This window comes from Simochromis diagramma, unplaced genomic scaffold, assembly GCF_900408965.1.
Source record: "Simochromis diagramma unplaced genomic scaffold, fSimDia1.1 OVJJ01000343.1, whole genome shotgun sequence".
NCBI lineage: Eukaryota > Metazoa > Chordata > Actinopteri > Cichliformes > Cichlidae > Simochromis > Simochromis diagramma.
In genome coordinates this window covers 655332-681018 of record NW_024386831.1, presented here as the reverse complement: position 1 = coordinate 681018, position 25687 = coordinate 655332, and the positions used below count along the sequence as shown (strand labels likewise).

General features: G+C 42.4%; 1 protein-coding gene and 1 long non-coding RNA gene across 2 annotated transcripts in view; one reads left to right on the top strand and one right to left on the bottom strand.

Moving 5' to 3' along the window:
• gli2a (GLI family zinc finger 2a) overlaps positions 1-25687 on the top strand; it is an 84794-nt gene that overhangs the window by 40311 nt on the left and 18796 nt on the right. The window contains exons 3-5 of the mRNA XM_040027424.1: positions 6409-6514; positions 13960-14165; positions 17850-18047. Of these exons, the coding sequence (XP_039883358.1) occupies positions 6409-6514; positions 13960-14165; positions 17850-18047 (510 nt within the window). The remainder of the gene's footprint in view (positions 1-6408; positions 6515-13959; positions 14166-17849; positions 18048-25687) is intronic.
• On the bottom strand, positions 699-10946 carry LOC120730856. Its single transcript, XR_005695223.1, has 2 exons — positions 9326-10946; positions 699-9166 (listed from the first exon to the last, which is right to left on the bottom strand). It is a non-coding gene; the product is annotated as an uncharacterized LOC120730856 (long non-coding RNA).

Sequence of the window (25687 nt, the reverse complement as noted above, 5' to 3'; positions counted from 1 at the left end):
ACCTGATCTGCCTCACACCTGTGCTCTAAAGTGACCAGGCAATAAATCAGAAGTCTGTACAGGAAGCTGATTATCCCGACACCCCATCAGTCTTCAGAGAGAGGCCTGCTGTAGGCTACCTGAATGTTAGCACAGGATACACCAAATCCTGCTAAATCTCACGATTCAGGCTTAGTGGTGCATATCATATTTGTGTTTTTAGTCCATTATAAGTCTCAGTGGGTGGAGAGCCAAAAATGTAGCCAGTGTTCTTTAGAAAAAGAGCTAAAAATGGAAATTTGGAAAAAGTCTGGAGGTAAAACTGACAAAATTGCTCCCGTTTCCCCTCAGCACCTCTTTTACACCAAAGAGAGATATTAGCTCAGTAGCTAATGGCAACCCAGGTGAGGTAAGGTCTTGGTAGAGCTCAGTCTTTAGAACAATTAGGGGAGGCGGTGCAGCACCTTGTAGCCCAGGTGATGGATCATACTGGTGGTGGGTTCGTGGGGTTAAAGCTAAGACTGAGGAGTGATTGGCCGAAGCAGACGTGCTGAACTGACAGAGACTAATCACAGCAGAGAGGAGCCAGCTGGGCCTGAGAGGGATCTGTAAACACGCCGGGACAGGATCGGAGGCAGCAGAGGTCTGGGCGAGTAGATTCAACATATGTGGGGGTGGGGGTGTCATGGCAATGAGACATAAACACAGGATCAGCAACAGACTTGTTAAGATTTTAATCACTCACTGACATGCACACAGTATATCATAAAAAAAAAATAATATCAATAGATGTCAGCCTATTTACAGAAATTTTAATATAAACAATTATCCAACTGTCTATTGTTTATCTTGGTTTGGGTCATGGGGGCAACAGTATCAACACCGTACCTACACATCTCTCTCCTCAGACACTTCCTCCAGTTCTTCTTCTGGTGGGATGGACACTGAGGTATTACCAAGGCAGCTGAGAGACATAATCGCCCAGTATGCTTCAGGCCTCCTCCCAGTACCACTGAAATTCCTAGGAGCCATCTAGGAATCATCCTGCTCAGATGCTGCACCACCTCAGTTGGCTCCGTTTGTAGCAGCTCTTCGCTGAGCCTCACCAGCTTTTTCTTGTGTCACTATCCTGATCAGCAAAGTTTAGGACCCAGCTCAACAGTTTTTGTCAAGTCTACCTAAGGATCCTTCAGCTTCAACTTTAGAGATTTCTGATGGATGCGCATGATTCATATGTAGAGCAGTTCTAGCTGTGGTGGTCAGTACTGCAGTTCCCCTGATTCGGTTCAGTTTCAGTTCAACAAACAGGAACCTACTATAAAAGCCTTGCTATATTTTTAGGACTTGGAGACCCAAACAGAGCTGAAAGCTGATAATGTAATTTGACCAACCTATTATTACATCCCTCCTCTTTTTTTTCTAACCAGCTTTAGGGGTTACAAACAAACCATACGATTAGCAGAAGTTTTTAAATGCTGCATATTATCTGATCCCAAGAATCAAAACTGACTAAATTGTCCAACCAAAAAAACTTTAGTCTACAGTACAGAAGTATTAGGATCCAGCAACAAATCTAACCTGTACTGGACATTATTATGTTTGAAATATCCAATATCCTGATGTTCCATAACATAGTTACACTGATGATTCAAAACCTCTGGAAAACAATTGTGTCAGTGCTTCCAGGCTGCGAGCGTTTTGGTGTGTACACCATAACATCTACAGACTTAGCAGGAGTTCACAGGGACTAATGAATTTCCGCTCAAACCATCTTGTGTCATTACGGAGACCACTGGCCTAATCCACTTACCTTCTGCCCAGAATCCCCCTATCAATAAAAAAGGTATCATTTTACCTTCCCTGAGGGTAGTTAAAAGTAAAGAGCCACCCTGTTAAGACTTCCTTTCAAACATGGCAGTGGTTTTCGTGCTCTCCTGTAAGCCTCTAATCCTTCTGTCGCCATCACTCGCCCATGTACTGCCCTAGAGGAAGCGAAGTCTTGCAAATTAAACCTGCAGGTTTCATGTTGTGTGTGTACTGCAGGATTCCCGGATTAGGCTAAACACACACTTTTTTATTAACCTTGAGCATAGCACTTGCTGCAGTGTGTGTGTTTGAAAAGGGCAGTTCTGTTGAAGCTCCGAGCGGCACGTTTGTCTCAGTCACTTTCTGGACGTCTGCTTACGGAGACCGAACTGCAGAACAAATCAGTGTCTGTCTGTGTAATTGTGAATGTGAGTGTGTATGCAAGCACATGAGCGTTTGTGTATAGCCGTTGGCACGGTGCTGTGTAGTTAGGACTCGGGCCAACTTTTTCTAGTGGAATTTCCTGTCTGAATCGCGCACCCCCACCGCTCCTACTCCTCTGCTTTCTCCCCCCCATCTTTCTCCCCGCCTCTTTCTATCAAAGCACAACAGAAGCCTTTTTCCTGAAAATTATTCCTGGCCTGCTCTGGCCTTTCAGGGTATTATTATTATTATTATTATCATTGAGTACTTCCTCAAAGATATGAACCCACTCCGCTCTCCACTTCAGCGTAGTCCTGATCTGGGACTTCATAATGCAAAAGTGCTTTTCCTTCTTCCTCCCCTGAGTCATGAGACTCGAAGTAGCCTTTGTTGACATCGAACACCTGCCATTGTCTTTAGTGAGAGATCAAACCGAGGATTCAAGATGCAAACTAAAAAGAAGGGACTGATGTGGGGCTCTTCCTGCTGCTTGGCAGGATGTTTAGCATGTCTGGAGCCTTCTTATGGGGGTCATGGGGGAGCAAAGATTTGTTCAGTTTTAAAACAAACATGTTACCAGAGTTCAGAGCAGATGTGAAGACTGAAAACGACTCCAGGTCAAAAGTCCCTGTGGCCGGGTTTGATTCATGAGATAAGACAGCCGGGTCTCACGGCATGAAAATGGATGTTTGTTCACGATAGTTTGTAACTTTAGTATTTTAATAGGAAGTTTGTTTAGTGTTTGTTTGTGAGGGGTTCAGTGGGACATGTAAATCCTGGCAAACAACTCTAAACTGGCAACGATTGCATTTTAACACACATGATCTTTTTGAAACTCAATCATACAATTCTATTAATAAATCATGTGGTCACTCGTGTTACTGTTATATCCTTAACAGTGGAAAACTGTTAAACGGTGAATAAGTAGATATGAGACCGATCTGATAAAAGATCATATTGAGGTGAGTAAAAATAAAAAGGGGAACACAACTTAATATTCCAAATGTCCTAACTATTTTCCAGTCTCCAGTGGGACTGTGTTGCATAAGACTGTGCCAAAACAAAAGTCCCTCAGTGCTCCGTGCACGACACGCTTAACTGCATATTGAGAATGATAATGAATGCTATAATAAAAATAGCTGACTCACAATCCTACGGCTATTCCATGGTACGTACTTTTAGATATAATGTTAGATGCTGAGTTCTAAACTGTTTGCAATGACACAGCAGAAGCAAAACACTTGTGATGTCAGAGATCCACTAAATGTGTGTTTGTGCAAACACTCAGAAACCACAATGCAGTTAAAATACACAAAGGCTTCTATCTGAATAAATAAATGTGAATAAATCACATTTTAAGCAGTAAATCCATGGTACAATCTTGCTGTGTAAGCAAATCTCAAGTTGTCACTGTGATTATTTTATCCTCCATGTCTCTGGCACACTGATTGCTTTTGGGACACTGTGCTAATGCCATCCACACAGTTTTGGCTATATGAAGCCCAGGGTGGAGTAACCCCACATGCCAGCACGCCCAAAGGGGACAGACGGACGGTAAATCAAGAAGCTGAGGCGTGTGAATCGTCCCAGCCGTGTACCTGTCGGTAGTTGTCCCTGCAGCCCAGCAAACAATGCAGCTGTCTGGGTGATGGAAGGTCCTGCTCAGCCCTTATAACCCCCACATCCAGCAGCACCATCCTGGGAGGGGGTGGGGAGAGGCTTCATGCAGCCTCTGGAGCTTCTGCTTGGTGCTGGTTCTTTTAGTGTTTGTGCATGTATTTTCTCTAATGTCCTGGGCATTAGTCCTTACAGAAGAAACACCAAGACTTCTTCCTGTAGAATGTGATACATTATCCAAAAAGACTTAATCACCGTACATTAGCTTTGCAGAACCGCACAAAATATAATAAGTAAAGAAAAAGTAAGCTTCATCATCCTCTTCACCAGAGATGTGCCAGGAAGCACAAGCAGGGGGCACCCCTCACACAAATCACCAACTTCTGGCTCCACTTGTGAAACAAAGCTCAAACTTCTTTTCCCCAGCTCTACGTTTCTCTCTCTTACTGGGTGCCTGTTTTGGCTTGGTCACCAGAAGCTGACTTGGATTTGTCTGACCGTCTTGCTCAAAAATAAATAAATAAATAAAATGAGGGCAGGTCAGTGGCTGAGAACCAGCAACTTAGGTCTCAATAGAAACAACAAGCCCTTGGCCTTTACAGTTCAAGGAGGAGAAGAGGCACCAGACAAATTTTTACAACTCAATTTGTCTTCTAGATCAGGTCTCACTGTTCTGGGCACATTCAGCGATTAATAAAACCTACAGGGGTTTTTTTCACTGCTCTCTGAACTAATAATTTTTATTATTTGCTAATTTTTTACAAATGAAAATCTTGTAGCACAGTATAGAACATGTGTATATGTGTGGCTGCTTTATTTTGACTACATTATTACAATGGCATAGACATCAGGACATTAAAATGTCAGTTGGAACCAGAGGGTAAAGTCTCGTTAGCTTTACTGACTGCCACCATGTTGGTTTCTGGGAGCCAGACTAACTATATTTGGATGACAGATGAGATGAGTTCTGTGTTATCAACTGCTAGCTAGCCTGGATATTAAGCCATATCCATAGACCGTATGGGAGAGATACATATACATGCTAATTGGTGCAAAGTAAGAGCCAAATAAAATCCAAGAATTTAATTCACCAAAAATTGAGCATTTTTTAAAACAATTTCTGAGCTGTAAAATTAGAGATATGGGTGTGCTGCACTGCAGTTAAAAATCTATTTAAATTGTTTTGTACAATTCTTCTCTTAATCTCATGGTTTCAACAGCGTCACTAGGGCAACGCCTCAGTAAAACCGGGCCTGTCTAAAGTCTGTTTTCAAAGGGTAAAATAATCGCCGAGCGTTAATGCGTGGTCTTAAAAAAATTCCACTCCTGTCAAATGTTATACAGTTCAGAGCTGCCTTCAGGGAACCTGTCCTCCACCGGTCATGTGTGAGCCAATCCAAATTAACCAAGAACAAGATGGTGCAACATCACAATGATTGCCTCAGTCACACTAACAAAAGGCTCTATTAGGGTTAATGTCTGTCTTTGTAACTGCCGTCACCTAAAAACAACATCCAGTATTTAGCCATAGCCTGCAGGCACAGAGTCCTGTTACACACCTTGTTTTCACAGTGCTGGCTAAAGTGAATTAGCACACCTGAGGCACATCTCATAGAGAAAGGTGTTGTTAACAATGCAAACACTGAATGAAATGATATTATATTTATACACTATACATACAACTGTTGCTCTTTTTCTTAAAAATACAAAAAAACAAAACCCATAAATACTAATTATTCCCAGCTGCTCTCACAGCAAGTTAAAAAAAAACATTTTTCACTAACAGGTGAAACTGCAGAACTAAAAATAAAAAGTTTAGTAAGTTTAAGAAGTGAAACAAAGTGAGGAAGACGTTCTTGCACTGGTTAAATTTGGGCTGAACATGTGTGAATATTGCTTTGCATCCCATTGGTGCTACACCAGTTTCCTCCTGACACTTGATGCCAGTGTTTTTCTTAGGCTGAGATAATGATCTGCTTTGACCTTTAACCCTTCTGGTCTTGGGCTTACTTGTCCTTGTGAGAACAGAACTCTGCTGCACAGCTCTTTGTCTTTTTCCTCTTATAGTGAACAAACAACTGGATTTGCCAGTCAGATTCACAAAAAGTCCCGCTGAGATACGGCATATTTTTCTCCATCAAAGATCTGAGATGTAAACATTTTAAAGTGGAGAGAATTAGCCAGCCTTTATGTGTGATTAGACCTCTCCTCCTCCTTAAATCATGACGGTAAAGTTTCCTATGATCTGCTGCTCTAATGACAGTAATTAATGAAAAACGGCTGTTCTAATGAGACTTCCCTTGAGCCATCAGAGCATTTATGGCAGGAAATGGCAGATTCGTGCATTTTTGGTCTGACACATAAAGCAGCATTCATTGTTGTGTAAAACTTGCTTTGGTCTTATTGGGCGGAGAGGGAGCAGTTAATGAAGGTTCTTCAGGCACATATGGGTCGGTTTTAATTACTCCTGCATTATGGGAACTGTAAAATGGAGCGGCCACTAATCAGTAACTGTATTCCAGTTTTTCGGCGAGCGTTAAGAAATGCTGTTCTCTAACATTTTTCTGTCTTTTGTGTTTGCAGGGGCGCACCACCTTTTCCCCACTTTTCACACACCTATACCGATTGACATGCGACACCACGAGGGGCGGTACCATTATGAGCCACACCCACTCCATTCAATGCACGGGTAAGTATCTATTGATGTCCTCTGAAACACTTTATTTCCAGCCAACTATGGGGGTTGGGAGAAATTTAATGTTTAATTCAATGTCTAATATCCAACACATTCTGTGTGGCATTAGTAGCGGAGTCTTAGTAAGTGAATATCAGCTAAACAGGTAAAATGGGGTAAAGTCATAACATTTTTCTGGCTCTTAATGGTTCACAGTTACAGCTTATGTCCCTGGGCTTGTCATAAAGTTTGGGAATCATGCTGTGTAACAAACCCAAATTAAAAGGACTTGTATTCTATTTATATTCTTTTTAAAAAAGAGAAAAATACAAGACATACATACTATTAAGGAGGGCTGAAAATAAGCAGAGAACAAAAAGAAACAAACACAAACGCTTGCTCATAACAAGGCTCGTTATCTTAGATCACATGAATCATCAAGCCGTAATAACTCTTCACACAGTGCAACTACATTAGCTCAGTAAGTCATCAGCTGTGGATGGGGTTCAACATGGAAAACTCACATTCAGAGTTTTCCATGTTGTAAAAGGCTACCAGTCTAAACAAACAACTAGTGTGATTTAGTTGGAGGACTTGGTGATATGTAAAGTTGTCTCAGTGTGACATGTCAGTTGGTTTATCTCACCACCACTCCATCCAGCACTCTAGCTGTGGCAGTAAAAAATATACCGTAGGTATCTTGTTGTTATGTATGCGTAACACGTGGGACGTCACGAGCAATTTGAAAGTAAAGCCAGCTGCCACTGCAGACACGGTCAAGAGAATCACCCCATCAAAGAATCTAATCCAGTCTACTAGATGGCTTTCAAAATTGTGAATGTGTCATTCTGTGTCTGCCCTCGTGGACCATGGTTTAGGACTTAGGAAGCTTTCTGGTGCTGGCATCACATAAATGTGGGCTCTACCGAGAAAGTGGTCCAAACATTGAAAGAAAGTGTTTCTGCAACACTGCAACATCTTTTTTGTATCCTTTAAATGAAAATAAGAGCACTGACTGATTGAATGGTTTGTTATAACAGGGTGGAAGTTTTTTTTCCCCTCACTTTTACCACATGTATTCTAACCTGACCTAAAAACAAAGATTCATTTATTTTGTGACTTATGAGTGTAGCGTACCATAAAACTCTGGCCTGCTTAACATTACCACGCCTTCATCCTTATCTAAAATATTCGAACCCTAGAAGGGAACCCAGGAATAAGATCAATAGAGGTTTTGTGGGAATTGTGCTGTTACATTTAAATTCAGCCAGATCAGGTGATACACAGTGCAGGCAGAGCTATTCATCACCAGCAAAGCGAGAGAAAGGAGGGGGGGCAAGAGTGTGGCTCTGCACCCGGTTTGTTGTGATTAATGTGATGTGACTCTGACAGACTGCTCCCACTAATTCATCAAGGCCTTGATCTAGCTGTCTTTGCCCCTGGCCCGCACCAAATTCACCTAATTACCGCGTGTCGTACTGGAGAAATGGAGCAGGCCGTCGGCGCAGGGCACCTGGTGGTGGAACTTCGTCGGTCACGATGGTTCCCGAATGTCAGCGTTGCACATCCTTTTTGATGGATCCTTCATTACTGTTTGCATATAACATAATGAGGTCTGAAGGCCTTTCTATAAAAGCTGCCATCCTGCAGTACTTCTTCCATCCTGTGATTCTGTAGGTATCGCAGGGCTGAACACGTTACACTGCCTGCTCCTTGCTGCAGTCATTTAGGATATTTGTGCAAGCTGGTATTGTGATCTACATTGGCTACATTGGAATCACACAAGTGATCCTTTGCTCGAATCTCCGGAGAACAAAAGACTGTTATAAAACAGTATCTAGGCCAAGTATGTATCAACTTTCTATGAATTATGCAGGCTTTCAATGTCATGTGCATTTTTCAGCAAATTTCTAAAGGCTTGGTCCAAAAATTTAAAAGTAGCAACCGTCACACTGTGGTCTCCGTGCCATATCCGAGCTGGCTCTGAAACACATTAGGAAGAGCTTCTGGTGGGCGGACAGTAGAACTTGGACTTTGATACAGTACTTGTGTGCTGTTTGCTGCATATGTGCATCTTCTGTGCAAACCCACAAGCCAGGAGAGCCAGCCACCGTGCCAGTACGTTTGACCGAGTAATTAGCATCTGAAATCCAGCCTTCCGTTCCCAGAACCTCAATGACAACGCCGTGGATGAGAAAAACAGATCCCCCGCTCATTCCACAGCCTGTATTTATGCTTTTTGGGAAGCAGTTGGGGGCAAATTGCAGCACTGAAAAGTTGAAATATGCCCAAGGTTTTTGTGTGGCAGAGCTGTGGCCTACACCGCCCCTGTACACAAACAGATGTGGTGCTGCTCACCAGGCAATCAGCCTGCTGACGGCCCGCAGCCCCGCAGCTCGGAATGTGTTGATTAAATACAGTTTATGCATGAGCCATTTGGGCTGCTGTTGTTTTTTTTTTTTGCCCTTCATTGTTTTGGTTTGGGTAACATGGAGCGAGGCGGGGTAGGATGGACTTTGGAGTTTCGACTCCGTCGATTAGTTTTCGGTGGTTTTGACAGACATGTTGGTATCTTGTGTTGTTTTTTGTTGGCTCCAGGACCCACTCATTGTCACGGCTCATGTTTGAATTCGGAGGCTCCCCTGAGTTGCAGCCAGGAATGTGCGGCTGAAAAGACAAGAGAGCCATCAATCAAAAGAGCGGGATGCTGCGAATCAATAGGCTGAAATTTGCACGGTTTATCGCATGGTTTCAGTGTAATTTTCTTACACTCAGAAAAAACTAAATGGTATGTGACAGTAGCGGAGACGAATAATGGATAATTACCCACTCTAAAATCCCATCTCGTTTTAGTTTATTATCCAATCGTCTGACATAGTTCCACAAGGCCTCTCCTTTGTGTGCACAGTGCATGCTTCTCAGGGAGTGCAGTATCACATCAGCTCCAAATCCTCAGCATCCTGATCAGGGCCCCAAAAACATCCAAGGCAGGATCTCACCACATCCCCTGTGGGGCAGCATGGTGATTTATCTTGATCGCCTTGGCTGCCCAGAAGTACAGAAGGGAGTGTGGTGCATCATAATTCATCCCACCCTGAGCCAGTAGGGAAAATGCCAGAGAGGCAAACACTAACTTGTTGGGCAGCTAAAAGGGCAGGGAGTCAGAAGGGGAGCTGACTCTATGTGACCTCCCCGGGAACACAGAAAGCATCCTTTGGTAAAGAAAACTGATCATTTTCAGAATCTTTATTTGCTCAGACGGTCCAGATGGAGACATTCATTCTTGTTCGAGATTTATCAGATTGGTTGAATGGCTCTTTTTGAGTTCTGGGTCCTCTTAATTAAACAGGGTTTCCCTCAAATCCTTTAACAGGCAGAACAAGTATATTTCTGTTCAGTTTAATCTTTTCACTTTTTACCTCCACACACTTGACCAATCAGCGCCTGTTGGGTTGTTGGTTTGTGAAAGTCTGACATAATAAATTCATCTGACCCCACAGTCTTAATAAAAACTATAAATTTTTCACATTTGTGTTTAAAGGCTGAAATTGAAGGGAGACCAAAGCAAAAAGAGCATGTTTGCTTAACTTATTGTTTCTGTATGATATTGGACTGGAACTGTTCTGGCCCGTAAAAACGATCCACTTTTCTTTACCTCCTAACTAATCGTAGTGAAATCTGCCACCACCGGCGCTGTAATGTACATGCTCTGTGGTATGCACTTACTCATATGCTCAACAAGCCGTACCTTGTCCAAATCACTTTTTCTCACAGCAGCGTTTTAACAATGGAACAACAGAGAGCATGTAATCACACAGTACAGAACACAGAGACAAATAGCAATTACCTGCTTGAAAGCATGTCATCTACCGGCTCACACTGGCTTCCTATCCCTCTGTCTCTTTTTCTCCTCAAGTATCATCATCACCAGGACAAATGACAAGACATCTATATTAGGTCTGTTTTCCATTTCTTAGTCTATTTCCACTGGGTAGCCACCCATAGTGTTCAGGTATGATGGAAATCTCTTTAAGTGGCAGCTCCTGATTAAGACGCAGGGCTCCTCCAGAGCTCAGAGCTCCTCGGAGAGCTTGCTATTAAGCCTCTGTGATTGGAGCCTCGGGAAAACACACAGACTTCAAGTAACATCTTGTCAGAAAAAGGGTGGACCGACAAGGCTTCAATAATGGTACCTGCCAAGCAAGACTATTATTTGCAACCACCTGACAGGCAGGGGCAGTAAATTTCACCTTATTATCATGGCCTCATACACACTCTTTGGCTGTTTGAGTGATTTACTGCAGTTCGAGTATTGTGTGTCAGCACGCGGGTTTGCTGTCAGCCAAGAAACAAATAACTTTGCTGATGGATAAAGGTTTAAAGTAAAATGTGGGAAAATAGGTGAGAATAAAGAGTTTGGCATTTTTATTATAACCGGAATTAAATACATTTATTTTCAAATCAAGTTTGAACTGGATAAGTGGAAGAGGATGGGTTGAAGTTCACACTTGAAACTTTGATTTTGCATTCAGTGAACAACAGTGAAAACACACTGTGGTTACAATTAAAGGCAGCTCATTTGACCTTATGTCTATAAACATAAAGACACACCTACAAATGACTGTGCAGCATCAGTGGCTGAGATATTTAGTACTAAAAAGCTTTGTGCTTTAACTTTATTCGTGTTCTGATCATGTTTGCATTCTTTGGTTGCAGGTAAGTAGGTAAAACAAGTGCTTGAAACCATCAGCTATCATCTTTATGTAGTTTTTAATTTAATGCATTTGTATCCATAAACAAAAACTGTCAGATATCTGCAGATTTTGGCTTGGATATCTGCCCTCTATTGCAGATAGAATATAAACTATTATATTTTAAGATTTAATGAGACCTAAATGAAATTGACTATGTTTCATTATGGACTCAGCTTCGATCCAGGATGGAGTTACAGATGCAACATGCTCAGCAGAGTCCTGTGTTGCATTGAGGCAGGTATTTTTACTGTTCTGTCCATTCAGGACACATTGGATTGCCTTTTTATTTAGCTAAACACTGGGATTCCCAGTTACTATGATGGGCTTTGAGTCCGCTCTGAGACAGCACCAGTGCCAGCTTACCCAGGTAGTCCTTCAGTGAAGCACCCAGGCACTAATCTGAGGAGGCAGTGCCAGCCTCTCTGTATGCTGTTTACAGGCAGATCGGGCAAAGCATGTTTTTGTGTATGGAGCGTCTGTTTCTTCTCACTTCTCCCCTCCCGTCCAGAACAGAGGGCTCTTTATGGTTGTTTGAAGGGGACGGCAGAAAGTTGGCCCTCATACAAGGCCGGCAGTCTGCAGGCGCTTACTGGAAATGGAGCGAGGGCCTGGGCAGGGCTGGGCCCGGGTGCAGGTTGGCGGCCGCACAGATACATTGAAAGAAAGACTGAGCAGGGAAATTCTGAAGGGAGGATGGGGTGAGGGGGACGTCTCAGCCTTACCAGGTCCTTGACCCACCTTTCATAGCCACAGAAAGGAGTTTCAAACGGGAGCAGTCACATTCATTTCATCAAATCCTGCCTGATTTTTGATTTTTTTCCCTCATTAACTTTGATTTATGCCATAAACTTTTGATAAATTAGGTTATACCTCTATAAAAGATTAACCATTCCTAACACACACACACACACACACACACACACACGATGTGTACCCAGCCTGCAGTCAATGCTGCCAAAAGTCAAAACCACACATATAAACACTCACTTGTTCACACAACAGCCATGGAGATGCTGAAGTGTCAGAGTTTGCTTGGCGTCACTCGTAAAGAGAGCATTTCTGTTATTTTTATTACTTCGAATTGTTCTAGTGAGTGCTGCTGACAGATGCATTTAACTGAAAACGAGAAGATTATGTGAACGAGAGAGCTAACTCGAGGCATTTAGCGTGTAATGTTTGACAGATTTGAACAAGGCCAGCATAAAATCACTTCAATCACACACTTGAACATGTAAAGTAAGGCCTAATATGGGAACAAAATGACCAAATGGGAACATTTCAACATTCAGTTTGAACCTCTTAACATCCAACAGGTCATTGGCAACTCATCTGGGGTTAGTGTTCAGTTACACACCACTCCTTTTTATACACTTGCTTAATCGGACCACCCAAATGGAAAATCTTATATAACATTGTATAGTTTATAGCCAACAAAATTTGCTTATTTAGCATGTGGCTAAAACAACAGCAACAAAAAAGCCCAACTCTAACCACAGATAGGTTGCTGAAGACCTGCGGGATGTTAGAAGGTTAAAAGCAGCCTTACGGTGGCCAAAACTTTAATCATTTCTTGCTCCGACTCATTGTGCAAGGCCCTCCTCAAACTCGCTGACAGTTTTAGTGAGTCATTAGTCTGGTCATTTCTAAGAAAGGGAGGACCCCGCTGTCTTCAGGGCTGTCTTACAGTTATTACCCACATCTTCCTCCCAGTGCCTGTTTCTGTCCTGACTGTAGTATGAATGACTGATGACCTATGGCTGCGATGCTCCCACGTGATCACAGAGAATGAAACTTTTCGAATGCCTTCTTCGGCGTTCACGAAAACAAGTGGATACAGGGTCTCACTTTGATTTCTGCAACATACTGATGGACAATTTACTAGCTAGTAACATAACCACCCTCTTTTATTTAGCATTTTAGTAATCATTGCTTAGGCTTAAGTGTGTTTCTGAGGGCTGGATCTGTGCCAGGTTTTTGTACCACACACTCAGGGGAAAAACAAGCCACTTGTCATGCCTAAAGCAAACTTGGCCGACATAAATACTAGTGCCCCTTCAAAGGGCTGTGTCGTACTGCCAGCGGCTATCAGACAGTTTTATCTAGCTCAGGATTACAACACCTACTTGTCTGCGTTCTTGCTAGCACAGCTGCCAATTACCTGCCACAGGTAACAAATTTACTGTATAGGCCAATTTGACCGGCAGGCTGACGGAGAACTTTAGACAAACTTCGAGCCGAATGTGGCTACAGGGAACCACTTAAGGTTTTAAGCATCTGCTTGTGTCCTCTTATCACACTCCTTGTAATACTTGATTTGAGACACCCAGCAGTTTTGCCCACCCGAACAGATACAACACACTTCATCGTAGCGTTGCAGTTGAAGTCCTGGTCTCAACTTGTCTGTAGCTTTAGGGCTTAATGGGAGAAGGTGAACAAATGGGGATTATTATGTATTAGCTGTGTGACTGGGGAGGGGAAAGGGTGTAAATGGATTTGGACTGAAGACACAAAAGTTAAGGCATGTCTATGAACATACCACTGGAGATCATTCAGGAGATAACAACAATGCTAATATTCAAATGAACGCACTCTATTTTCTCTCCCTTGATCTCTCGCAGTCTGTCTTGCGCCTTCCCTTAATCCACTCTGCCTCTAAATCTTTCTACCGCTATTTATATTTGTCCAATTTTTACTTCCTTTCCACAGGCCTCCTGGACTGACGGGCAGTCCAGTCATCTCAGATATTTCGCTGATTCGCCTGTCTCCTCACGCGGCAGCCGGGACCGGCGAGTCACCATTCAGCCCTCCACATCCGTATGTCAGCCCTCACATGGAGCACTACCTACGCTCAGTACACAGCAGTCCCACCCTCTCTATGATCTCAGCGGCCCGAGGACTGAGCCCTGCTGACGGTAAGATTTTCCCCCCTCAGTGGATCTGATGCACCACCACAAAAATGTCAGTGAGCAGTGGAGCTTAAACCATGTTGGTATATTTGAATAGAACTTGTGCTTTAAAGTTTATCAGAGTACATTTTTCTCAGCATTACCTTGTGAAGCTGTTAAACGGGATTCCGACAAAGTCTGTGTGATACTTTTTATAACTTGAAGAATATGTGCGAGTAATCAGCCTGCAGACTCAAAGTGGTGCGCTCATCCCGTGCCCTCCATCACAATCTAACCAGAGTTCTTATAATAGTCAGATTTTTGCTGCTGTGTTTGTAAGAAAGGACACGTTGGACATTGTTTAGAGTTTGTGTCTGAAAATGGCTCAGGTTTCACTGATTGTCCTTCTTGCATTCTGGTACAATTCAGAATTAAGTTTATGGTCCATTTAGAATAAACTTGCATGAGATGTTTGCTCACCAAGTCAAAAATCTAAAGCACTTATAGTTGTTTCAAGCCATAAAAATCATCATATTGTAGTTTTCTGCACAATTAGACAGTATGTGTGGTAGGAGAGGGAAAGGATGAGAGCATGTGTGCATCCAAGTGTGTGCGAACACGAAAGGAGGCACGTACACACTTTCTCAAATTAAGATTTGTAACAATAAATATTACCACAATAATAACTTCATTATCCCATGGATGAACTGCACCTCCACTATCTTGCACTGCATCTTGTTAACTTTGTTTTGATCTGCAGCCTTAGCGAGCTACAAGGGGAGCAGCGTCAGCCACTTTGTGCAGGTTCTGGTTAAAGTGGACTTCCAACATTTAGAGTCTCCAGAGCAGAAAAAGGACTACTCGTACAAGAGATTTGTTTGAAAGTCTCCAGTCACTCTTCTATGTAAATTCAGCGTCTAAGAGTGCAAGCTATAATTCTGGCAACTTAAATCAGAAGCTTATAACAATTTCTTTGCACCTTTATTACATTTATATCTAAAATCTGCTCAAGTAAAATAAGATGAGACTGCCTTCTGTTGGATTACAGTCACCACCATGCATCTGCAAGATTTAAACACTCAGTCTTCTTTGCTGTATGTAATGACCACAGACTGAAGAGTAAACTGGAAACTCGGCTTTAAGGAGGTGAGACAAGAGTTGAGCGGGTTTAGAATTTATGTATCCTGTGAACTATAAACCAAGTGTTTCTGCTCGGCTGCAGTTTACACAGCTGATTATTTCACCAGCAGTGATAATTAGTCTTACACCTTATACACTCCCCTACATAAGTCCTGACCCACACCTTTCATCAAGCATGCTCTGGTGTTTCTGCATGTGTGCGCATGCTGGTAATTTGTGGTTGTATCAGGCACATGCTTTGCGGTGCCCGCTCGTTTGTATGTGTGTTTGGAAAGGGGGGGACCGTGGAAAATTAGCACAGACACAAACGCTCCGTGCGCCTGAACTATTGAGTTCACACAGTGACAGAGCCATCCTCCACAACCGATCGGAGAGGAGAGGAGCCCAAGGCCTGCAACGAGCTCCAATAAATCACAGAGCACACGCTGCTGGCAAAGCAAAGCCTCCCCACCTTTCAGGAGAAGCAATGCGGAAGAGATGCTGTCACTGATAAACAGGCGGGGAAGTATGGCACCAAATGGAGGGCACTCTGCAGCTCAGCAGAACATAAATAAAGCCTGTGGAAGCATGGAGCTCAGTGGAGCATGTGTAAACTCCAGATACAGTTACCTAGGTGTAATGCATGTGTTAAAGACTGTTTGTAAAACTGCTTTTGGTGTGATACAAAGTCTGTGCTCATAATGCCAAACGCAAATGTAATTAGTAGCTGGTAGTTGCACTGATATGTATCTCTGACATTTCTACAGTATGTGTGGAGAGGTAAAAGGAAGGACGTCCTAACGTCTGACTGCATGTAAAATAGCCTCAGCCGTGTTAGCAGCATTCCTCTAGTATTGGTTGGTCTCCAGAGAATAAAGTAAACTGCCTGTAGACATCCATGGATGTTTGCTCAGCACTGAACTGGAAGACTTTTGCTTTTCACCAGAATATTTCTGAATGTCTGTTGGATATATAGATGGGAAACATGGCAGCTATGTGACAATGACTCGCTGAGCTTTGGAGCGGTTTCCAAAATGACTTTCCACCTTTGACACCTTCTTGAAGTCTGGTTTATTGTAGGGTTTTTACTTGACAATATTGGATTGAACTGGTTATGTGCAGGAAATGTATGATGCCTTTAAAAATTACCAGAATAAATGATTCATTTGTTTATTTCAGCTGATAATAGTTTGAGTGGTAGCTTTAGTTTTTTTCTGTAGTATTATTATAATTTTCTGTATTATTTGTCAAAAGAAATATATGCGTTTGCAATTTATTCATATAGCACTTTCAGAAAGCTTTCTTAGCACTTTCAACAACAACACAAACAGGTGACTCACACTCATGTAGACACTCAATAAAATCCTCTCACGCTGATCTGTTGACAAAGACTAAAACAGCAGAATTACAGTTCTTTGTTTTCTACTTTTTCACTTAACTGAAGCTGGAGAAAGCCTGGGTCTGCACGGGTAGAAGCTGAGTTTGGAAAACATTTCAACTTTTGACCAGCCTAACTTTCTGTCTGCTTTCTCTGGGGCCGTGGAGCGTAGCCGCTACCCCTCATCCCTCTGTGTTCATATGTGAGGTCACACACATACACCCAGACACAAAATGCTTCTGTGCGGCGGTGGTAACGTGATCTGGCAGCCATGGAGAAACCAGGACTATGCTTGCAGCAGCCCAAACATGCTGCCTGTGCGCTGTTACCACAGCTATGGCCTAATAGTTTCTGATGGACCCACAGTTTTGCTTTATGCGTCTGTGCGTGCAGAGGGTACAACCCCAGCTTCCCCCGTGTTTCCATTAGGGTGCATATTAATCCACTTTCAGCCCACACCCCTGTCTCCTCCAAATACCCACACCCACTGGAGGAATAGGGAAAAAGTAAAAGCAATCTGTCCCTCACTCTTATAGTTTATGACATTTTTAAACATTGCTTTACTGGATGCAGGTGTTAACACTTTTTACGTCAATATTACTTTTGCTCATGCAGCGTTTAAGGCTTCCTCAGCATTGCACGGGTCCGTGAGCACCTGCACTCTGTGTATGACTTCAGCCTGTCAGACACAAGAGGTGCAGGAATGTGGTCCCCCCCCCTTCCCCCATTTGCCCTGCTCCCCTTCTTCTTCTGCTTCCCTTTAGGCCCCAGAGATTCTTCCCCAAACCCTTCAAGCCTCAAAGACATCAGACTTGTTTCATCAAAAAAAAAAAAAAAAAAAAAAAAAAAAAAAAAAAAAAAGCAAAGCAAGCCTCATGCCCTGGGGCGAACATGCAGGAACGAATCTTGAGTCTGTGAAGCAGGGCACTCGATTCCTTTGCTGTTCTCCTGTTTGTTTTTGTCATTCTGTCGAGGGATATGTCAAACACTGTCTGTGAACATATCACTTCATTACAGGAAATCCATTTTGCTCAGCCCTTCTGACTTGTCAGAATTAATTTAGCATCACTTCACAGGTTTACAACGACCTCTGCGCTGAGGGATGAGAGGGAATTCTAACAATTTCTCTTACTGGTTGCGAGTATTTGCTTTGATCTTTATTTCCAGAAAGAGAAGCTGATCTATTCTCCATTTGTCTCTTTTCTCTGCCGCAGTAACCCACGAACACTTGAAGGACCGCGCCCTATTCAGTCTCCCGCCACCGCCTCCGGGAGCGAACCCTGCAGAGTACTACCTGATGGCCAGCGCCAGCCAGAGAAGCCCCTACGGTGACCTGCTGATGCAAAGTGGTGCGGCGGCGGCAGCTGCAGCGGCCGCAGCTCACCTTCCCGATTACATCAGCCCTGTGGATGGTGAGGAGAGAAATGCTGAGTGTACTGACACATTTACTGTACCCATCAATGTATGCATTAATAGTTTAGCTGAGAAAGAATACTTTGAGTTTAAGACAGGGTCATTTTAAGGAAGCTAAATGGTATGTTCAAAAAATATAATATTTTATTTCAAGTTTCCATAGTGGAAAAAAGTCTAAAAAGGAAAAATGGGGTAAAAAAGAAACCAAACTGTGTAAACCAGTAGACTCAACAGAGACAGGAAGCCACATGAGGAAATAACCTTCAAAATAAAACAGGAGGAAAACTGAAAAGAAAAGACACTGACACATGATCAGAGCCTATTGTCATATATGTACCACTTTAAGGTCATTGTCTAGCATCCAGGGCTGTCATAAATGGACATGATGAGGAAATGAAAGGATGCATGCAAGAATAGGTATACCTGTAACTCAGGAAATGTTGGAGAAGCTTATTATAGATGGTACTAGACTTTTAACAAATTTTACATAAAGGTGTATTTTATATCAACCCAGGGTTTCTTCTAATTGTAACTAGAGATGGCACGATACCACTTTTTTATGTCCGATACCGATATCATAAATTTGGATATCTGCCAATACCGATATGAAGCCGATATAGTGTTTTTTAATCAATAAAACAGGTTTTTTTAAATATCTTGCTGCATTTTGTATAAGTTCATACTCAAGTTTAAAACAACAACTACACTAAAGCTATTCTGTTATACCTGTATGCAAAAAAAATATTTCATAGTTCAGCAATACTGATCAATCTAATAAACTTAAACCTACACCATCCTCCCTATTCTGGTATTTTAAAGAGTACTTAGCGTAAATATTAAGCAACCTAACTAATAGAGTTCCAACTCCCAGCAACAACAAAAATAAATAAATAAAAAATAGGGAACCACCCCTCACACTCCACCTCATGATGCTTAATCGACGTAATCAACCTTAATTTGATGCAGTGTGAAAAAAAAAAATGCACAGAAATCAATTATTTTTCAAGAAATATTAAATAGATTCAGCATCTTTCTTCAACAAAATTGCAGACTGCACAGATGGTACTTTCCCAAAGGAAAAAGTACTATAGCTTACTAGGGTATATATATTAGACTTAATAGTCACTATATACAGTAATGGACTTCTATTCATTTTACATCAAATTAAAACTTTGGGTGTCAGATAATTATTTATTAAAAGCTAGACATTTTAAATGAGAATAAGAAAGAAAAGTATGTCTTTGTGCCCCCTTTCCCCTGTTAATGCCCTATCGGCCCCCCTGGCTAAACTTTGCTAGATCCGCCCCTGCACAGTTACCAGCGTCAGCTATGTAGAAAAGGATCCTGGTGTAGAAAGTAGTATTAAATAAATTCTAACAACAGCTTATCAAGCTTAAACGTGCTGCTGTTGTTTATCCACTGGTTTCCTCTTTCTGGTGCAAAGTGGGCCAAAAACAAACAAGAGAGACGGACTCCCGACAGAAAAGCCGATCAGCTGATCATTAAGCAGTTTCATGATTGAAGTAGCAGCAAGAAGAGGCAGTCGCTCCATATATCGTTTGTTAAGCTTAACGCAGGAATGCTTTACAAACATTCAGAGATGGACTTACACACTTGCTTTACTTCTCTCGGGGATAACTTTGTCGGGGATGAAATGCCGGGTTGCTAGCGAAGCTCCAAATGCTGAACCAGACCACCGACAGGTCCCGCATGCCACAGCCGCTCCATCACGTGATGCATACTGCTCCGACGTGCTAACGTTCTGAGGCGAGTTACAGCGTGTTGCAAGTTTTGTGAGGTGATTTCGTCCAGTAATTTAGGCCAGTATCGGACGGATACCGATACGTAATATCGGATCGGTCCATCTCTAATTGTAACTAAGTCATTTTAGTGCCTAAACTGCTTAATTTAGTGTGTTGACCTAATCAGACATCAATGGAAAAAGGCAAAGACATGTTCAGGACTGGACTTTTGGAGCTCTGTGTGAGCCTCACATTGGAAAGTGACACCATGGGGGTAGCATGGAGAGAAGAAAAAAACCATGATTCCCACTGTGAGGTCAAATTTCAACAGCAATTCGTCAAATTATTGTCCAGATTTTATCTAACAGAATGTTTGGGTTCACTGGGAGATTCTGACATGAAAATCAGTCACTGGAGAAGATAGATCATTCTGTTTGGTTCAGCTGAAAATCAGCCTGCAGACTTTTATTTCATAATTAGGCATTTTTGAAAACCTCAAACCAAATCAAAACCAGAACCTGTGGAAGCTCACGGCGCTTCCAGCATGATATGTCAAAATATTATCAACCATCTTGATACGGAAACCCAAGCTTGTCTTTTATCACCACTTTAACACTAAGAGCCAAATTTAACAGCCACGTTGTCCTTTGTTCTCAGCACCAGACATGTTGATACGGTCCTCTTGTTCTTCCTCTTGAGGCTTTTTCATGGCAGTGCTTTCAACATCAAAGCTAGTGGTTTTTAGACTTACACGTATGGGGGCCGAGGCTAGTTGAGGGTGTGTAAACACTGAAAGCCCAGAGGCCAGGATCTCATAAAACCACATTACCTTAAAGTCTCTAATTCTGATTGTGTTTCAGGTGTGTTTGTGATGTCGTTATGAGTAACAGCCGACAAAAAAGAAAAACGTCCGGGGTAGCCAATAAAGAGGCAGCATGGAGGTGTACCTTCATCTCTGCTCTGTATCAGGCAGGGCTCAATCCTGCATATACTGCTATGTAATAGCAGGGAGGTTATTGCTGACACACACACTCACACTCAGTGGCAGGCAGAAATTTAACCGCCAGGCTAATGCTCACAAACTCGTACACGTGTTTGCACACAAACTCACAGAGGCCAGCCTGTTCTTTGATGCCAGCCAGAACCTCGGCCCTCTATCAAAGTGACAGTCAGGCACCAGAACAGACGTTTGACTTCAGCAAGGAAACGCTTCCAAGAAACCTTCAGCCCTCATGAATGAGAAAGAGAAAGCTCACAGAGAGGAAAGTCGGCCTTTTCGATGCCTGATAATCAAACACCCTGCTTGGCACTGACCCCCTTCAGGAGCCCTCATTCTTCCTTTCATCCCATCCAACCACCCACCCAGAAAAAAAGAAAAAAAAACCTGCTGCACTGTCACGCTTCCAGAAGACACTAAAGCTGCCATCCTCACACACAGGTAGGAAAACTCAGCAGAGAGGAGAAAATCAGGTACAGGATGGCTTGAACATTAATCTTTTAAATTACCTCAATCACTTAGTCAAACAGAGCTGAGCTGAGCTGAGCTGCAGGCTGAGGCGGGGTTTCAGAAACTGTAGACCACCGCTTTCTCCCGCCCTCCTCCTTCCTCTTCCTTCTCCCACCACCTCAGTGACCGCCGCTGTGCTGCCATGCCCACACTTGTTTGGGTGGTTGTTTACTCGTGTAGCCACAACCCCCACCCCAACACCCCCACCGCCTGCTTCACTGCAACGTCCACACTAGCTACCAGCTTTTATTTAGTGTTCTACCATCCTCGGAGTGATGTGGTCAGGTTTGGGTCACTCTGCCAGTCTCGAGGCACAGGGACCACATTGACCGAGGCGGCCAACTAATGGTCATTGCGGGCAGCCTCAGCCTGAATCAATAGCCTTATTTACTGCTAGAACATGGGAGAAGGAGGAGGAGGAGGACGTGGCAAATATGTGCTTCACCCCTGCCGTTAGTTTTGGAAGGCAGCACAGATAAAATCCATATTAAAAATCAATTTATGCACTAATATTCAGCAGACCCACCGCAAGAACTGGGAGCACTCAGTGACCCTATAGTATGGCTCGTCCAGCCCATGTTTTCCCTCTGGATGAGTGAACAGCAAGGCTCAGAGTAGAGCCCCAAACACTGGGTGCTGCTGTGAGAAGGGTGCTGCTGGAAAAGTTGTGAGCACACGGGATTTCTGGCAGGTCTGCAGGTCTTGCTGGTCCACTTAAGAATTTTTAGGATTTGCTGTCGGGTATACCTCAGACGAGAAACTTAAACACACCAATTTCTCCCCGATGAGGATGACAGCATTTGAAAGACACTGCTGTGGCGCTGACTGAAGTGGCACAGACTGTTAAAAACACAAACCTAACCAGCAAAATGATTGCTTTTTTTCCACTGTTAAGACTCTCCCTTCCCTCAGGACTGCCATATGACAGGGTGATGGACAGGTCTCCTAAGCAAACAGTGTTAGCAGTGGCCGCGAAGGCCTCGCTGCAACGCTTAACTGCTTCTGTAAGTTAGTATCGGTGCTTGCGGTATGTTTTTCACGCATCAATCACTGTCGTTATCTGGTGAGAAATCGACTGGGCTGAAATAACAAAAGTACATTCAAGTCCAAAGACACATTCATGAAAAATGTGCATGTTTGGCAGCTTGTTTAATTTAGCATTGTTTCCTAGAGTTTCTTTAATTAAAATAGCTCGGCTGGTTTAGAGTTAAAGAAAAGTTCCTTCAGTTGCTTCTTTAAGTGACAGCTAATCCCACGACTAACCTACTTTCAGTAGATTTTTACACCAGCTCATAAGCCAAAAAGGAAAAAAATGAATAAATCAGAAAACATTTTTGTTGTTACGCTGAGCTACACCTGCCAACCTAAAGATGTGTGCAGCTAATTGTCACATCCCATCAGCAGTATGACCTATGTGAGTCAACATAACTGGAAAACTCAGGTAATCATGGTGCTTCTTTCTTTCTCGTTCTTTCTTGTTATATTCAGTGTAATATTTGTAAGGAAGCTATTTTATTGCATAATAGTAATATACAGTTTTATCAGCTTCCACAAGAACTATTTTCCTTCTCCTGTGTCTTTGTGCTCCACTCTGTGTGTGTGTGGAGGTCCACTTGCAGTGAGGCTGAGACCTGGGAAAGAAGAAACTAATATGAATATGAAGTAATGTGTAACAGTAGGGAAGTAAAGGAGACCAGGGGGACATTAAAATAAAAATAGTAGTACATTTAGCATTTTTTAATCTGTACAGATCTGTACAGATGCATCTAGTTGTGTTTGAGGCCTAAGCTTGAATGAGGTTTAAGTGATACTGGGTATATGAATATTATTTTAAATGCCCTTTGCGTATTTTAAGGGTTTGATAATGGTAAAAAATAATAACAACAATAATAATAATAACAACAACTTAGATCTGTATAACACCTTTCAATAAACCTAAAGACAGTTACAAATAAATATACCAAAAAATAAATACTAATAAATAGGGCAGGACAATATGGCCAAAAATATTTATCATGATATATATTTGCAAATTTGCGATAACAATAGAACTGATTACATAATTGATGCGAGACAAAATACTTTACAACTCCACAACTTTATCAGTGCAAAAAAAACCATCAATTTATTTTCACTTAAACAAGCAGCTGTTGCTGAATTCTCTCGCAGCTGCTCTGTTCCCATGTTCTACTGTGTGACTGATAGCCTTGAGTTTAAAATCCGCTTCATACGCATGTCTCTTAACAGGTGTCATTTTGGGGTCCTTATACACACACACAATACGGTAATATTATGTTGAAGCACAGTACGTATTACTCTGCGAGGCTCCAGACTACGGTAGCTGTAATGCTCCGACAATCCATCAAGCGGTGCGGATTCATAGATTACCAAAGTCAAACTAGACACTTTTTTTGCAGATTTTCGAGCACCGTGTACCACATGAAATCGGTCCGAGGTCAGTAAGCGCAACCAGAATTCATACATAAGGCACACTGGATTATAAGGTGTGCTGTCAATTTTTGAGAAAATTAAAGGCTTTTAAGAGCGCCTTAGCGTCCGAAAAATACAGTAATAACGACGGCCCGCTTGCATGTTCTACAAAGAAACTGTGCTTTGGTGCCTATCTGACGGACAAAAACCAAACCAGTTTCACGTCACTGAAGTTGCACCATTTTTACAAACCAATTCTGGTTCATCCGTTTCATTCAACGATCTGCTTTTGCCCTTCTCATTCGCCGCCATGTCCGTATGAAAACAAAGGCACTGCGCATGCACATTTTACCCATATTCTATCGCGATATTTGATTTTCTTATCATTGCCTAACATTGTACCAGTATTACTGTGAATGGTATAATATGGCCCAGCCCTACTAATAAATAAATAAATATACAAAATAATAAATATATTAAAATTACAAAAGATAAGCTAGGGCCCATAAAACCAGTTGCCCGAGCTGGTCTTAGTCTCTTTAATCCCAGTAGAATGAAGACTAAGGAAAGTAAAGTTAGTTAGTGAATAGACTTTAAAGTGTTATTAGCATTGGTACACCGCCACTGCTATGGATGCAAATAAAGTCACATTATGGTATCACATTGGGAGGCTTTCAGAAGGCTGTTTGTATATGAATGCACAGGTATGTGAGGGGTGGGTGGGCAGAGAAATATCAGAGTAGTTTGCGGGAAAACCTTGAAGCTCCCATGACAAAAGCAGCAGCCAAAGTAAATGTCTGCCATCCTGAGGAAAAAGATTTCAGTGTTGATGTAGCGGGGTGGGGGGTGGGGGCCATAGATTTGTGTACCGATGTGGTGGTGAGGGGAGAAGGAGTTGATGGGGTGGGGGAGGGGGGGGGCTTCCCCTGAGACTGCTTACACAAACACTTAACTATATGTTAGTTCATGAGCACATGGGTTGGAAGTGTGTGCATAAACACGATGGCAAACACAACGCTGGCTTTGGGCTGGACACCAGGGGCTCGTAGAAGATACAGTGCGAACCCTCTCGCTAATAAAATTCACAGTGTTCGTATTAGTGCGATTTAACAGGAAAAATAAACAGTCCCCGTCTCAGGCTCGACTGGGGGGTGGATGGAGATGAGGAGGCCGACTGGCAAAACCTTAGCTTTGGTGTAATGGTGGTGAGGGTGGTGTGGTTATATCTCTATTCAAGGTCAAGGTGGGTAAGCTCAAGATTATCTGCTCATTTAAAAGCGCTTGTCAAAGCACAGAAACATTATTAGAAACTCTTATTTGGAAAAACTAGCATGCTTTGGTTCGCAGATTTGTGTTACTTTTGTATCTAGATGTTACTGTTTATACACATTAAATATTGAAAAGTTAAGCCACTCTGCACTGAACGCATTTTATTTTACCAATAACCATTAAAATCCAAGTTTTTACATTGATCTATTTCCCCCCATTTTCCCTAGAAACATAAATATTTACTTGATATTTTCCCCTTGTGTATGTGAATAGATCTTTGCTCTACTTCCATATTCATATGATGGTGCTCACTGTCCAAAGCTGAATATCTCCAGAATACTATGCAAACTAAAATCCCTTAAGAATTGTTTAGAGAACATAAATGTTATTTCTTAATGAAAACCTTTGACCCACAGAGTTAGTTGCAGTAAAACACAGTGAAGTATGCATGTTCTTGGCTTAGCTTTGCTGTCCTGTACTCAAAACAGATGCTAACCCTTTTTTTCGAAAGCAGAGACAGTTTGTTCACACGTTCAAGGATGTTAGAAGGTTTGCATTTCTTACTACGTGTTTGAGGATTTATTGGCACTGAGCTGAATTTCTTGGCAGTCTTTGTGGGTCCAACTCAGCTGCAATCCTCACCACTCCTCGTTCTGCTGTTGGCTAACTCTGCATTAGCTTAACTGTCTCC